The 13,823-nt window shown below is 33.4% G+C and overlaps 3 protein-coding genes across 5 annotated transcripts; all 3 read left to right on the top strand.

Moving 5' to 3' along the window:
• Positions 1 to 679: 679 nt before the first annotated feature.
• Positions 680 to 4,624, top strand: LOC123228389 (ribosome biogenesis protein NOP53). Its single transcript, XM_044653776.1, has 12 exons — positions 680 to 895; positions 1,414 to 1,592; positions 1,690 to 1,738; positions 1,824 to 1,849; positions 2,121 to 2,201; positions 2,292 to 2,402; positions 2,558 to 2,643; positions 2,909 to 3,028; positions 3,099 to 3,221; positions 3,587 to 3,653; positions 3,758 to 3,834; positions 4,151 to 4,624. Exons 1-12 carry the CDS (start codon positions 685 to 687, stop codon positions 4,155 to 4,157), a joined length of 1,137 nt encoding a protein of 378 aa, XP_044509711.1. The 5' UTR covers positions 680 to 684; the 3' UTR covers positions 4,158 to 4,624.
• Positions 4,625 to 5,703: 1,079 nt separating this feature from the next.
• On the top strand, positions 5,704 to 7,830 carry LOC123227156. 3 transcript variants are annotated; one of them, XR_006504450.1, is made up of 7 exons: positions 5,704 to 5,864; positions 5,960 to 6,023; positions 6,131 to 6,238; positions 6,326 to 6,424; positions 6,526 to 6,651; positions 7,016 to 7,244; positions 7,496 to 7,830. XR_006504450.1 is itself a non-coding variant. In XM_044651840.1 (6 exons), exons 1-6 carry the CDS (start codon positions 5,835 to 5,837, stop codon positions 7,159 to 7,161), a joined length of 573 nt encoding a protein of 190 aa, XP_044507775.1. In that variant the 5' UTR covers positions 5,704 to 5,834; the 3' UTR covers positions 7,162 to 7,325. The 3 variants fall into 3 exon arrangements, 1 of the variants encoding a protein (XP_044507775.1); XR_006504451.1 differs by having other exon boundaries at positions 7,453 to 7,830; XM_044651840.1 differs by lacking the exon at positions 7,496 to 7,830 and having other exon boundaries at positions 7,016 to 7,325.
• Positions 7,831 to 9,205: 1,375 nt separating this feature from the next.
• On the top strand, positions 9,206 to 13,336 carry LOC123226846 (alpha-soluble NSF attachment protein 2-like). The gene is made up of 9 exons (XM_044651364.1): positions 9,206 to 9,478; positions 9,995 to 10,044; positions 10,176 to 10,248; positions 10,462 to 10,541; positions 10,680 to 10,831; positions 12,164 to 12,323; positions 12,410 to 12,457; positions 12,608 to 12,688; positions 13,016 to 13,336. Exons 1-9 carry the CDS (start codon positions 9,334 to 9,336, stop codon positions 13,094 to 13,096), a joined length of 870 nt encoding a protein of 289 aa, XP_044507299.1. The 5' UTR covers positions 9,206 to 9,333; the 3' UTR covers positions 13,097 to 13,336.
• The last annotated feature ends 487 nt before the right edge of the window (positions 13,337 to 13,823 follow it).

The following is a 13,823-nucleotide window of genomic DNA, read 5'->3' as shown; positions in this document are numbered from 1 at the left end:
AAAAATAAAATTGTAACAAAATCAAAATTATTTTAACAACTTTTTAATATTAAAGCTGGATGTGATAATTATATAATCTCTTATGTTATTTATCATATTATCATCGATAATAAAATATTAATAAACTAAATAATGTTAATTATAAAATATATATTATATAAATTTGCTTTGGATATTGGAAACCAAACGGCCCTTTACATTTTCATTCCTATACTAAAGAAAAAAAATTAACCACAAAAATTAAGAAAATTAATCAAATATTTAAATTTAAATTTTTATTATATTTATAAAATTTTAATTTACTTAAAATAATAATTATAAATCTGATGATTAAAAATCCAGTACATTTGTGCACGTGCAGTGTGAAATTATGGGAAACTAAATAAAATCCGTCTGACAAAATAAAAAATTTTAATTTGATGATGGGAGATTGGTGAAGCTCACAGATTTCCTAGAAATTGTAACAAAAAGAAAGAGATTTCTCTTTAGTTCTGCAAATTGTCGGCAAGCTACAGTAAAAGGAGTCAAACCTTGGGAAGATTTCTCTGGACCGTGGGTTTAGAGCCTGTTAGGGTGTATTTAGAATTTCTGTGCTCAGCCCAACTCAGACCAGCTCAAAGGAGCCCGATCGGCCCAATTTACAGGTCTAGAATTATATAGCGGTATAAAATGCTTCTTCCCCGTATGGTCTCTTTTCGTGCGCAGACAAGGAGGAGAAGAGAGGAGATGGGGAAGAAAGCCAAAGGGTCGAGAAAGGGAAAGAAAGCATGGAGGGCAAACATAAGCACGGAGGATATAGAAGATTACTTTGAGAAATCAACTAAAGATGCTCTCTCTGGTGGCTCTCTTTCTCAGCTTCCAAACGAATCGCTTTTCTATGTTGACAAGTCCAAAGGTTAGCTCTACTTTCACCTTAACCTTTTAACTCAATATGGGTTTTTTTTTTTTCATATATTTATGAGCTGAGTAACAAAATATTAAGAATTTAAGCGAAAGCGATGTTATAGGTTTGAGAATTAATGAGTGTTGCTATAATTTTTCAGAAAAGTAATGGATTTGCTTGTTATTTTTTTGTGTGGTGTGTGTGTATGTTTTTTTCTTGAATTTGTTTCCTTAATTATGCTTAGTACAACTTAAGTTACATATGAAGTTGAAAATTTTAGGGGAAACCTACTCTCTAGTAGTTTATTATGATAAGTAAAGATTTTGATTATGAAAGCAGCAAACTTTTACTTGTGAGAAATAAGTCCTTTAGGCTCTACAGAAGTATGCTTAAATTGTTCTCATATTGTCTTAGCAGGAGTAAATGTTTGGTTTTTTTGTTTTCAATCTTCAGTGTATTTTTCTCCTTTTAGTATTATTTTGGTTTTGTTATTTTTGCGACTTTTAATTTCTTGGTTTTTGTCATGCCAGATCTTTCTGTCAAGAGGAAGATTGAGAAACATAGAGAGAAGGTGCTGCGATGTGATAGTGTATTGCAAAAGAACCCCTTTGTTCAAGCATTGCCATCATCAAAGTCAAAGCAGAAGAAAACGAAGAAAAAAGATAAAGGCATTGCAAAAGAAAAACTTGTGACACAAGATATCCCCAAGGTGAGCTCTTATACTGCTAATATCAGTATGCTTCTATATTGAATGAAACTGAATACGCGTTTCAAACTGAATACGTGTTTCAATTTATTTTCTCTAGGACAATGGTGGCAGTGATTCTGGCATGGTTGACATATGGTCAAATGAAGGTATTTTGCATAGCCATTAGTTTTAGAATTTTTATGGGTTATTTTTAGATATTTGTTTGAGAGGCCTTCCGTGACAATCTTGCAGGTGAAGGTGACCATAAATCAAAAAAGGTAAACCATTGTTACTAATATTTAACTTGCAATTCTGATATGGCTTTTTGCTGCCATAATGGCATTTTAGCATCCATTCTAAACTCATGACATTGTAGACATCATTTATTATATATCCTCTTCTTTAATCTCATTGGTATAGACCATGAAATCCATTATGCCTTGGAGTCTTTCTCAATCATAGAGGCAATATTCAAATGTCCATTTGAGATAATGTGCATTTATATTAACCTTTGTGACAACCGTTAGTTGATGGTAGAGCCGTTGACAGGTCTCTAAACCTTCAGTTATTCCAGCAGTAGAAATTGAACCTGCAGGGTGTTCATTCAATCCCTCATTTGAAAGTCATCAGGTAAATTTAATATTTGTTTGATGCTTACATATTTACCAGCTCATGTAATTTCCAGAAAGTAAACTTTTTATATCCTTTTTTTCAATCCAGGAATCATTGGCTGTTGCTGTTGCTGAAGAAATGCAGAAAATCTATCAAAATGAGTTGGGTCCTGAACCAGTTCCTTTAACTGTTGCAGGAAAAGTGATTGATGAAGAAGATGTGAGTTTCTTTTGTTTCTTGCACCTATTTTTATTTAAGAGCTTTTAGGTGTAAGTATTTTGATTGTGTGATGCCCCTAAAAATTGTGATTTATTTCAATCTGTATTTTTAATTATATGCCTTAAAGAGAACCTTACAAAAATTATTACTTTTAGAGATACTTTCTTGAGGTGGATAATGGTAGTGATGATGAAAATGTGGAGAATTCAAGCAAAAATGAAGAAACTGGACCTGAGAACAAGTGAGCCTTTTATGTTTTTGTGGCTATTTTAGTTATTAATGTTTCTGTTAAATCTGCTCTTTGACAATGTAGAATCCATGACACGCTGCTTGTGTAATAGTTGTAAAACTTTTCCTGAATGTCATTGCTTGTCTATCCCTTTGTTGAACATGGGATGGGATGTTCTTTGCATACTTGTCATCGCTCTTACTTTTTAGACATAAAGTTGCTTGAATGAACTTTATAAAAAATTCTGAGATCATCTAGTGTCAATGTTATGGTTTAGATATAAAAAAGCAAAGCCAGTGACTCAAGTTGAGTTGAATAAGAGAGCTAAACGTAAAGAACTGGAGAGAAAAGAATCTGAAGCAAAAAAGGTGGCGGGACTTTCCAAACAAATTGACAGGTAATATAATTTTATGCTTCTACTTCGATTTGTAATAATTACAACTAATTCTTTCTTCTTACTGTTGCAGTTTGGATGATATTATTCAAGAAATAGCCAAAGAGGATGAGGAGAAGCAGAAAAGACATCTGCGGCGAGTTGTAGCTAAGCAAGAAAGACTAAAGGCTCGTCCACCACGCTTGGGGAAGCACAAGTATGCTGTTTACATCTCCTCAGAAAATTTGACATATTTTTAGTTTTGTTATTTCTTTTTGGTTTCCTGCTTATTAAGGGCCTGAATAGAAGCAAATGTTGAAGTAACAAAGTGAATTCAATTGCTAGAATCATCTTATCTCTTGGTAATCTTTTCTCCATGATTTTATACATATCCATTCACAAGTGGATTTTTGGATTCTTTTATGTCACTCCAACTAGTTTGAGATGTATAACCAGTTTTACAGAGATTGAGGTCATCCAGCTGATTAAATATTCTCAGAATTTTTGTTTTTTGGATTGTATAATTTGCGAAATTTTGGGATATTTCTTTTAGCACAATATTAAAGAGCAATTTTATTTCAGATTTGAGCCAGCTCCTACTCAAGTCCTATTATCTGAAGAAATCACTGGATCCCTTAGAAAACTAAAGGTATGTGGAGTTTTCATTCTTGATGATTATCCTTTAAATTACATGTTATTGTGAAAAAGAAGAACAGTACAAAAACTTGTTTTTTTCTTTTTGATTACATGAAGGGTTGTTGCACGCTTGTAAAGGATCGCTACAAAAGTCTGGAGAAGAGAGGATTAGTTGTGCCACTCAAGAGCAAAAGGTTAGTCAAATCCCTCTGTTCTTTATTATTCAAATAATAATGTTGCATATTGAGGGCTTTATCTTTTGATACAAGTATATATCTTTCAGAACTCATAAAAGTTCTGGTCATTGATTTCATTTTCTGATCAAAACTTAACTCTTCCATTGTGCCATGACCTGTAACTGAAAATCTGTAAATTTTAGGACTAATATATTTTCATACAGATGTAACATTGCCCATGTAGCACATCGGCTTTTCCATAAATCGTGTTTACATTTTGAGTGAGTATGTTCTTGCAACAATCCTAACGACACGACTCTGTATACATGGACAGGAAATAGATGGTTGTGTAACTTGTGAAGGCCCTGGATCGATTAGTGTCCTATCAGGGACAGTGTTATTTTTTCAGATGGCATACCTGGGGCAACAGCATAGATCCACCTTTAGAAGTTCTGTTTTCTATTTTTCATATTTTGTATTCTTAATTTGGTTGCTGGCAAATCAAAGTGGCATGTATTAGAAGAAAGCTAAGTGCCCCTTGACCCAGTTTTGAATTACACAAGTTAGAGTTGTTTGCATCAGCTAGTTCGCGATCTTCCTGAATTCTCATAGCATTACCAAGCTAATAGGAAGCTGCAATCAAGGCGCATGCGAGCTGCATATGGCTTGGCTTGGTTATTGAAGTCTGAGTTTGAGTAGGTTATTATTCAATTTAATGAGTTTGCTACCTTAGATTAAGCTCTTTGAGCTTTTCTTGAGCAATACGGTCCTTAAAAAGTTAACAATCTTCAATTACCTTTCTTGATCATGCTTGAATTTTTCAGTTTGAGTTTACAACTTTTGAGTTTGTCAAGTTTGAGTTTAATCTCAAAGTCTTTGATTTATCTTATTGAGCCGAGTTTGAGCTCAACTAGTTTGGGTTCGTGACAATAATTTCACTTTTCTAAGGATTAATCACCTAATCAAATGGTTAATTTATAAAATAAATAATCATAAATCATGATAATTATAAAATTAAAAGCAAAATAAAAGCTATCTGCACACCTTCATAAGCTTTATTTTATTTTTTAAAAGATTTATTTAAATTTAGTTATGGCATATATCTGAAAAAGAAAAACATATGATAAAACTATTTTTTTTCCATCTATTATTGAAATTCAAGTTTGCAAAATATCTATAATAGAATTAATATAAATAAAGAAATTAATGATTTAGATTCTTATTTTTTATTGAGAAAACTAAAATCTTAAGGGTCCTATTTCAATGAGCAGAACGGAGTTTTTAAGTGCTTGCTCCCCCTATCACACTTAGAATAGTGCAATTTGATTGAAATAATATCCGGTATGGTGTGACTTAAATAACACTAATATGGACTCAAATTTGATGTAAACACACCTATGATAGTGTGATCTAGCCATATAACATTCGAGATAGTGAGATTCAAATGAAATCTTTGCACCATTTTATGTATAATTTTACTAGAATTATACTAAGTGTTATGTGCCCAGATTGTACTACCTCGAATGCTATTTGGCCCAATTCGCTCTATCTCCAGTGTAATTTAGTCATATTCATGCTTGGGTAATTCATCGACAACAAAATACATCGATGAATATGTTTTAATTTTATTTTTTTTATAAGTTTTTAATCTAAAATTTATATAAAGCAGGGGAGAGAATAATTTAATAAAGTTTTTGTGGTCAAACTTTTATTGAGCTTTAGCAAATACTATACAAGAAATAAAGGTCTTTTTTTTTTTTTCAAATCTTTTGAGCGCCTATAACATATTAGTTAATATGTTAATAATTTCAGTATTGTTTAAACCTTAATTCGTAGAAGAGTATCACTGAAACAAACCTTTGGGTGGGAAATTGAAACCCTACCAAAATATATATACTACAAAGAATTGACCGTCAGATTGTCTCCTTAAACTAAGAACTGTGTCAGTCGAAGCTGCATAGACAAACGTCAACCGAGCGAGAGAAAGCGCTTCACAATTTCTTTTGGGAAAAAAGGCCATGCGCACGTTAGCATCCCGGCTCACCACTGTAATTTCTTGCCCTCTAACTCTCACTCAGATAAACTTATTGTTATCTTTTAATTCTTCTTTTTAAATTTATTAATTTTATGATATTTTGTGCAGTATCTGTGTAGAAGAAGACCCGGGCATGTTCAATCTCGTAACTTCTCATCGCACAATGCGAAAGGTGGATATATTATTTTTGTGTTGCTGTGGATAAAAATTTGATTCGGCAATGCTCTGTTTGGTTGCAAAGAAATTACAAATTTTCTTGTTATCTTGATTGACTTGTAGATGAGCTCGCTATTGAACAAGAAGCTGAAAGAAAGGTAGGGTGGTTATTGAAGTTGATCTTTGCTGGGACTGCAACTTTCGTTGGTTATCAGATTTTTCCTTACATGGGTATGTGAATTGATTTTCGATTAGCTTGTATTATTGGAAGTTGCGGGCTTTGAACGGTTCTTAACTTAATCTTATTGTTAAAATTAGGGGATAATTTGGTGCAGCAATCTGTGTCTCTTTTGAAAGTCAAGGATCCCTTGTTTAAAAGAATGGGAGCTTCTAGGTTAGCCCGTTTTGCAATAGATGGTAAAGATTTGTTCTTTTTGCTCTATGAAATTATTGATAAGTTCGGAGATTGTTTATGGAATGCATCTGATAGTATAATTTTGGTTTGCTATTGATCACAGATGAAAGGAGAATGAAAATAGTAGAGATTGGTGGAGCTCAGGAGCTTGTAAATATGTTGGCGGAGGCTAGAGACGATCGTACACGGAAAGAAGCATTTAAGGCTCTTGCTGCCCTTTCTGGCTCAGGTTATTATGTTTCAGTTCACATAATCTTATGAATTAATCTACGGAATATAAAAATTTGTACTTTGTTTTTCCAGAATATGTTACTGTTGTGTGACTAAGGCAATCACATTGTTAACATTTATGTTTAACTCTTCCCATATATTGTATCAGTCAAACAATATTTGAGAGGAAAACTTGTGTATGGTAAGTGAACCATGACTAATCACCCATTAAAAGCTATGCCTGAACTTGGCAAATTGAAAGGAGAGATCCATAAGATATTACTTTCATAGAGTGCATTTAACCTTTTGTGTTTGATACGTGGAGTAAAGTGAGTGACACCTCCCATTGCAAATATTTGTTTTTCCATTGCCATGTTACACAGATGAAGCAGTTGGAGCTTTACACCATGCTGGGGCAATGTCAATTATAAAGTCCACTCCACAATCCTTTGAGGATACAGAAATTGAGAAATACAAATCAAGCCTATTGAAGAGATTCCAAGATCTCAGATATGATATTCCATCCTGAGATTGTATTATGATAAAGGTGGCATGTTCAACTTTAAATGTGAGACTCAATTTTGTTAGAAACAATCCCTGAATTTAGAAGAGGTATGTGTTTTACCAGGGCTAATTAAAGTGCCTTATGTGTTTTGTTCACTCTAATAAAATGAGTTGAAAACTTATCCTTCATGCAACTGGTTTTATTTTTCAGATGTGACATTATTTTCTATTCATCAATGGCTCTGATTAGCATTGAAAATCATGTTTATCTGCTCTAACAGTCATAGTCTATTTCATTAAAATCTTTTTATACTAGGCTATGGTTGTAACGTTGCTGGTTTTATCCATGATCTTGGTAGTTGGTGTAGCTGTGAGGCAGCGGCCATATCAGCTTTTCTCATGCTAGCATATGTATATTAATGTGGGTATGGGCATGGATTGTGGATTGGATGGTGGAACTGCTAAAGAGAGCTCGCTCTGATGTTCAATTTCTTTAGAGGGGCATATGAATTTCTCGAAACAAACCCATGAATCTCATTTCTAGATTTATGCTTCTGTATTTACGGTAAATTTACATGTTTATTAATTTGATTTTGATGTAGAGGTACTAATGGCACTGATGAACTTACGATGATCTGCGAAGCAGATTTGTTGGAATACTAGCCTCTGACTTTTCCCTCTTCATGAGCGTTTACCACAGGCCTCTCTGATAATCCTCTAAAAAAGTCCAACCTGTTTTCTTGTTATATTCTGTAAATTATCCAAAAGGAATCGACTCTAATATATGCGATTTTAACCGAATTGTTGAAAGTTGAGGCAATGGAGCTGTCAAACTAAGAGTTCAAAAAAGACTGTCTCTATGTGCTAACTGAAACCTTAAAACGGGATTGATCAAAACCCATTTTACTTTTTCACCTTTTTTCTGTAGTAGGGTCTAGATGTGTAATCTTTTCCAAAAAACAGAAGAAAGAAAGAAATTGTCCTGTGTGGCCTTGCCACCGTCTCTGTTGACTGTTAAGATTTCCAGGAAATTTACAAGGTCTCTACAGCCTTATTACGGGATGATTTGGCCTGTCAACTTCTCCAAGGCAGAACGGTGAGAAAATGTGCTGAACTATAATCTAGAAGGTTGCCGCCTCTAGGCTAGGGGTTGTTACTCGCACACTAAGTTGATCGGTTAATGAGTGTTATGGTAGATTGTCATTGCATTGGATATTGTTTCGGGATTATTTTTTTATAACCGAAGGTTTAGTCTGTATTTGTTGAACGGATAAATTTGAATATAGTGATCAAAACACGGGACACAATAATTGAATCTATTATCACTACACTAAATAAGTTAAAGTCACAAATATGAAAGAGATAACCATTATACTAAATAAGTTAAAATTTTATAAACATGATAAAAGTTTAAATTCAAATTTTTACTTTGAAAGTTTTAATGTTTTACCAATTTTGTTAATTTTTGGATCTTTTGTTTCATGATTTCAGTAAATAAGTTTTATATCGTATAACATGAGAGAATCAAATCTTTTTCTATATTGTGGATGAATATATGTATTTATGTGTGTGTGTGTATATATATATATAATTTTATTTGAAAATTTAAATTTCTATATTATTTGTGGTTATCTTTTAGAGTTTAGGGAGAAATAGTTGAAAGAGTTATTATTTTACTCTTTGAAATTGAAAAATTAAATTAGAATTCGAAATATAAAATATTATCTGTTAATCTCTCGAATTTTAAAAAAAAAATCACCAATTATCTTTGTTTAATCATAAAATCTAATGGTTAAATACTCAAAATCAAAATTAACATGATAAAGTAAGATAAGGGATGATTTTATGAAAAAATGAGAGGATGTAACTGATAATTTATAATGCTTGTGGAGACTCGAATATATTTCTTTAAACTTTAGGGAGGTAATGGGCCTGATAAATTACATTTTTATCACTTATCATTTCGCAAAATATTTTTATTAAGCCCAGGTCTAGGCTCAGGCCCAAGGTTAAGCCCAAGCCCAAGCCAGAAAGAGCCACCTCTACCAGAAGCGGTGGTTCTGAGTCTAGAATGTGGCCAAACCAAGCATTTCGCTTGACAGTATCAAATTCACGTTTATTTTCCCCATTTGTTTTTTTTTTTTTTTAGTTTTCAAATCCTTCTTCCAATTTCACTTCTGTGCGAACATTTGCGAAAATGGGAGATCAGATAGCTCGGGCCGAGGAATTCGAGAATAAAGCCGAGAAGAAGCTTAATAGCTGGGGCTTATTCGGCTCCAAATACGAAGACGCCGCCGATCTCTTTGATAAAGCTGCCAATTTCTTCAAACTCGCTAAGTCATGTAATTTTCAATTTCTTTTTTTTTTCTGTAACTGTTGAAATATTTGTTTCAACTATTGCATGGAGTCATCCGGTTTACTTTTTTGTTACAATTGGTAATGATAATGGATTTTGATGCGTATTAGGGTTTGTTTCGATTGAGTTATGATCGAAATTTCACAATTGATGAGTTTATCATTGATCAGAGTTGCCATATTTTGCTCTGAAATGTTAGATTTCAATGGGTGAGGTTTGTTGAAATTTTACATGATTATTTTAATGGTTTTATATATTTAAATGTGGTTTTTTAAATTTGTTTTGATGACAAGCTTAATGGATGTTTTAAAGTTTTGCTGATATGGGTACTTGTTAAATGAATTAAATTTTAATGGGGCTTCATGATGACTAATGGAAGTTGTTTGCTATGTAATGTTCACGTTACAATCTTTATTTAATTCATTATTTGGTTAATAAATTTTACCTGCACTGCATGCCTTTGATATGTTTTCTTGATCATGGTTTATATATGGTTTTACAGGGGATAAAGCTGGAGCAATTTATGTCAAGTTGGCGGACTGTCATATAAAGGTAAGTGTTTTAGGCGTTTGGTAAATACTAATTAGAATTCTTTTACTAAATAATAGAGGAAAGTGGAACCTTTATTTATATTAAGCGCTTATTCTAAGGACTAAATGCGATTATATGACTTATTTTTGTAGTTGGAAAGCAAACATGAAGCAGCCCAAGCTTATGTTGCTGCTGCTCATTGCTATAAGAAAACAAATGCCAAGGGTAAGTTTGCTGTTTCTTACCCTGGCTAGTGGTTACATGCTGTAATTCCAATTGCTTTATAATTTTCTTTAAGGTCCATTTTGGCTCATGAAGAAATCAAGTCATCAAGTCATTGTGTGATCTTTTGGTTGTTTTCTTTATTTCTTACGTATTATCTGATGAATTTTGGTTATAAAGATTGAGAAAATGTCATTAAAGTTTTACCTTTTCCAGATGCTATATCTTGCTTGGAACAGGCTGTAAATATGTTTTGTGATATTGGAAGGCTCAGCATGGCTGCAAGATATTACAAGGTATTCTAATGCCTGTGTGTCCTCTTTTAACCTTGCTATTGTTTACAACATTGTTAAAACTTGTAGAAGTTGATTTTCAGGTTTCCTTCTTTATGATGACTTTGAGCCATTAATACCTGGTTATTCTCTTCTGTGCAGGAAATTGCTGAGCTATACGAGTCTGAACAGAACATCAACCAGGCTATTGTTTTCTTTGAGAAGGCAGCTGATATGTTCCTAAATGAAGAAGTAACAACTTCTGCAAACCAGTGCACGCAGAAAGTTGCACAATATGCTGCTGAATTAGAACAGTACGCCAATCTGCTATTGGTGCATATGCTGTCTTGAGATGCCATATGGCTTTTGCATACTGTATATTCATGATAATTGTATTTAGTTTCCATGTTCATGAACGTATAAAATTTTATAGATATTGAGAATGAGTTAAATCACCCAATTGTATTTAGTTTCCATGTTCATGAACGTATAAAATTTTATAGATATTGAGAATGAGTTAAATCACCCATGAATTGTCAGTATGATTGTTAATTTGCATTTCTTGATTCTTTCAAAGTGGCAGTCATTGCTTTACACATTTCTTTGTGAGAGCTCAGGCATAAGCATCATCTTTAGAGAATAATTATAACTTTCTGTGAAGTGTTTTCACAGGATTCCTTAACATTCTGCCTTCTAGCTACTGTTCATAAATGATCAAGCTTGGTAGTCTTATCATTTTCTTATGGTTTTGGCTAACGTGAGATATATTACCAGCCATTCTATATGTCTGATTTGCTTGTAATGGTGGGTTTATAGTCTGAAAATAGGTTTTTCTAGTTTACATATTGTTTACCTAGGCAATAGCTATAGAGATGGTTATTTTGGCCCAAATTTAGAGGCCCTGACCCTAACGGGGAGGGGATTCTTCAATTGAAATGGGAAAAGAGACAGGGAAGAGAATGAGGACAAAAAAAATCTCCGCAATCAAGGACAGGGATACATGTATTCCCTCCCTGCCCTATCCCATCCTGTCCCTGCCCCACCTCCATTCTCATCTCTATCTCCATCATTTTATATTAATATATTTATTTAAAATAGTAGCATATCTTTAAGTTTTAGATTATTTATGTTTTTGTTATGCATATTATAATGGTTAATATATGATATTTGTGATATTTGGTTTTAATTTTGTTATTTTATATATTTATGTTGTGTTTAGAAGGTATAGAGAAAAGATTTTTTTCTGTGGGTACGGGAAAAAAATTTTTCCCCACGGGGACGAAGAGGAGATGTGGCGAGGATTTTTCTTCGTGGAAGGGGATGGAGAATCTTTTCATCCCCGTAACTGAGACGGGGATTGATATCCTCTGGGGGGATGGGGATGGTGATTGAAATCCCCTCCCTGTCCCTCCCCGTTGCCATCCCTAAATAGCTGTAGCATACCCATTAGTTTATCGTAGTAACTTGCAAAGTAAATATGACAGCAGGAAGTGAAGAATCTTGGTATCTATCTGTGTTGGCTTGTTAGAGCTTATATTTACATAAATTTTCAATAGTCTTTCTCTCTCAACTCCCTTTTATAGTTAATTAAGAATTAAGAAGTTAACTGACTGGGGTGTTATGACATGCTTATGACATTTCTCCAGATATCAGAAGGCAATTGAGATTTATGAAGAGATAGCAAAACAGTCACTCAACAAGAACTTGCTAAAGTATGGAGTAAAAGGCCATCTTCTTAATGCTGGCATTTGCCAACTTTGTAAGGGCGATGTTGTTGCAATTACCAATGCATTAGAGCGATACCAGGTTTATGTTTACTTCTTTTTAATCATTTAATCAAATATTCAGTGTTTGGTCTATGTTGACTGTGCTAATCACATTTGCCTTTTCAGGATATGGATCCAACTTTTTCAGGAACACGTGAATACAGATTGTTAGCGGTAGGTTGTGTACATGCATTTTGATTTCCAAGGCCTAATCTTTTATAATTTGTTCCCTATATATGCTTATTTCAGTAATCTTGCTGTTACCTTTATTTCATTATGATATCATAATCTCAAAGAGCCCCTTTTTCCTCATTGCTCTACTAGGACATTGCTGCTTCCATTGATGAGGAAGACATTGCAAAGTTTACTGATGTTGTTAAGGAATTTGATAGCATGACCCCTCTGGTATATTTTTCTCCACTTTTTATATAAGCTCTTATTAAATATGGGATTGAAATCTTTTTATGTAGCAATGGTGCTAATCATTTTGGTTACACGCTTCAAACTTTTAATGCTCTGAAAGATTGTTTAAACATGCTGCCTTCAAATTTTTTTTCCCAGTTGCTCAGTTTTTATTATGATGCATAATCAAGTTCCTGAATATATTTTCTATGCATTTTCCTGCTTGTGTTGGTGGGATCCATCTTATGATCACTTCTTGTCTAGTTTCATTGTTAACTAACTTATTTCAATATTGCCATTTTTACAATATGTCGAAAATCCAATTTATAGGACTCTTGGAAGACAACCCTTCTGTTGCGCGTGAAGGAAAAGTTGAAGGCCAAAGAATTGGAGGAGGATGACCTTACCTAAATTTTATACATAAATTCATGATTCATCTACTTTGGTCTTGGTTTATCCCTAGATTATTGTACTTACAGTATTATGTTTTTGTGTGGTGAAGTCGCAGGCAGTCTACAATGTACTTGGTCTGGGTTTTAATGGGAGTAGGCAGATCTGCAATTGTGAACATATGAGTTTGTTTATGAACGGATTACTGTTTACTGATCCTGGGATTTCTTTCATAGTAAAATAAGGAAGTAATTCACAGTATTTACGTAAAGTTGACTGAGTTTATTGAAATGAAAATAGTGATGAATTGATGATGATGGCCATTTTTTTGTTACAATCTAATAATAACAAAAGGGCCAAAAGACTTATTCTCACCCACGGTATACTGAAATCCCAAATTCAAACCCGCCAACGGAAGTCTTTCGGTCTAGACACGTCAATTGGGCCAGGCCTTCACCCGGCCTGAAGCACAAAAAAGTCCGAACACGATAAAGCTAGATCCAGCACTGTAAAGTTTCAGGTTGGGTTGTGGGCCTATTGGGTCGGGTTTAAGGCTTTAATATTAGACTTATAGATTGGTCTGACACTGTTTATAAAAACAATAAAAAAAAAAAAATTTTTCTTGCTTTTGTTGTCATACAATAGAAGCGTTGCTTGTCATTGCTTAATTTTTTTTTAAATTTTTTAATTAATTTATTTTTTTATAAAAACCTATTCAATTTTTCATTTTCACTTTCAATTACAACTA

The sequence above is a fragment of the Mangifera indica genome, chromosome 10 (assembly GCF_011075055.1).
Source record: "Mangifera indica cultivar Alphonso chromosome 10, CATAS_Mindica_2.1, whole genome shotgun sequence".
Classification (NCBI taxonomy): Eukaryota; Viridiplantae; Streptophyta; class Magnoliopsida; order Sapindales; family Anacardiaceae; genus Mangifera; species Mangifera indica.
Note: the sequence above shows the minus strand (reverse complement) of the source record. Positions and strands in the feature narration are given on the sequence as shown.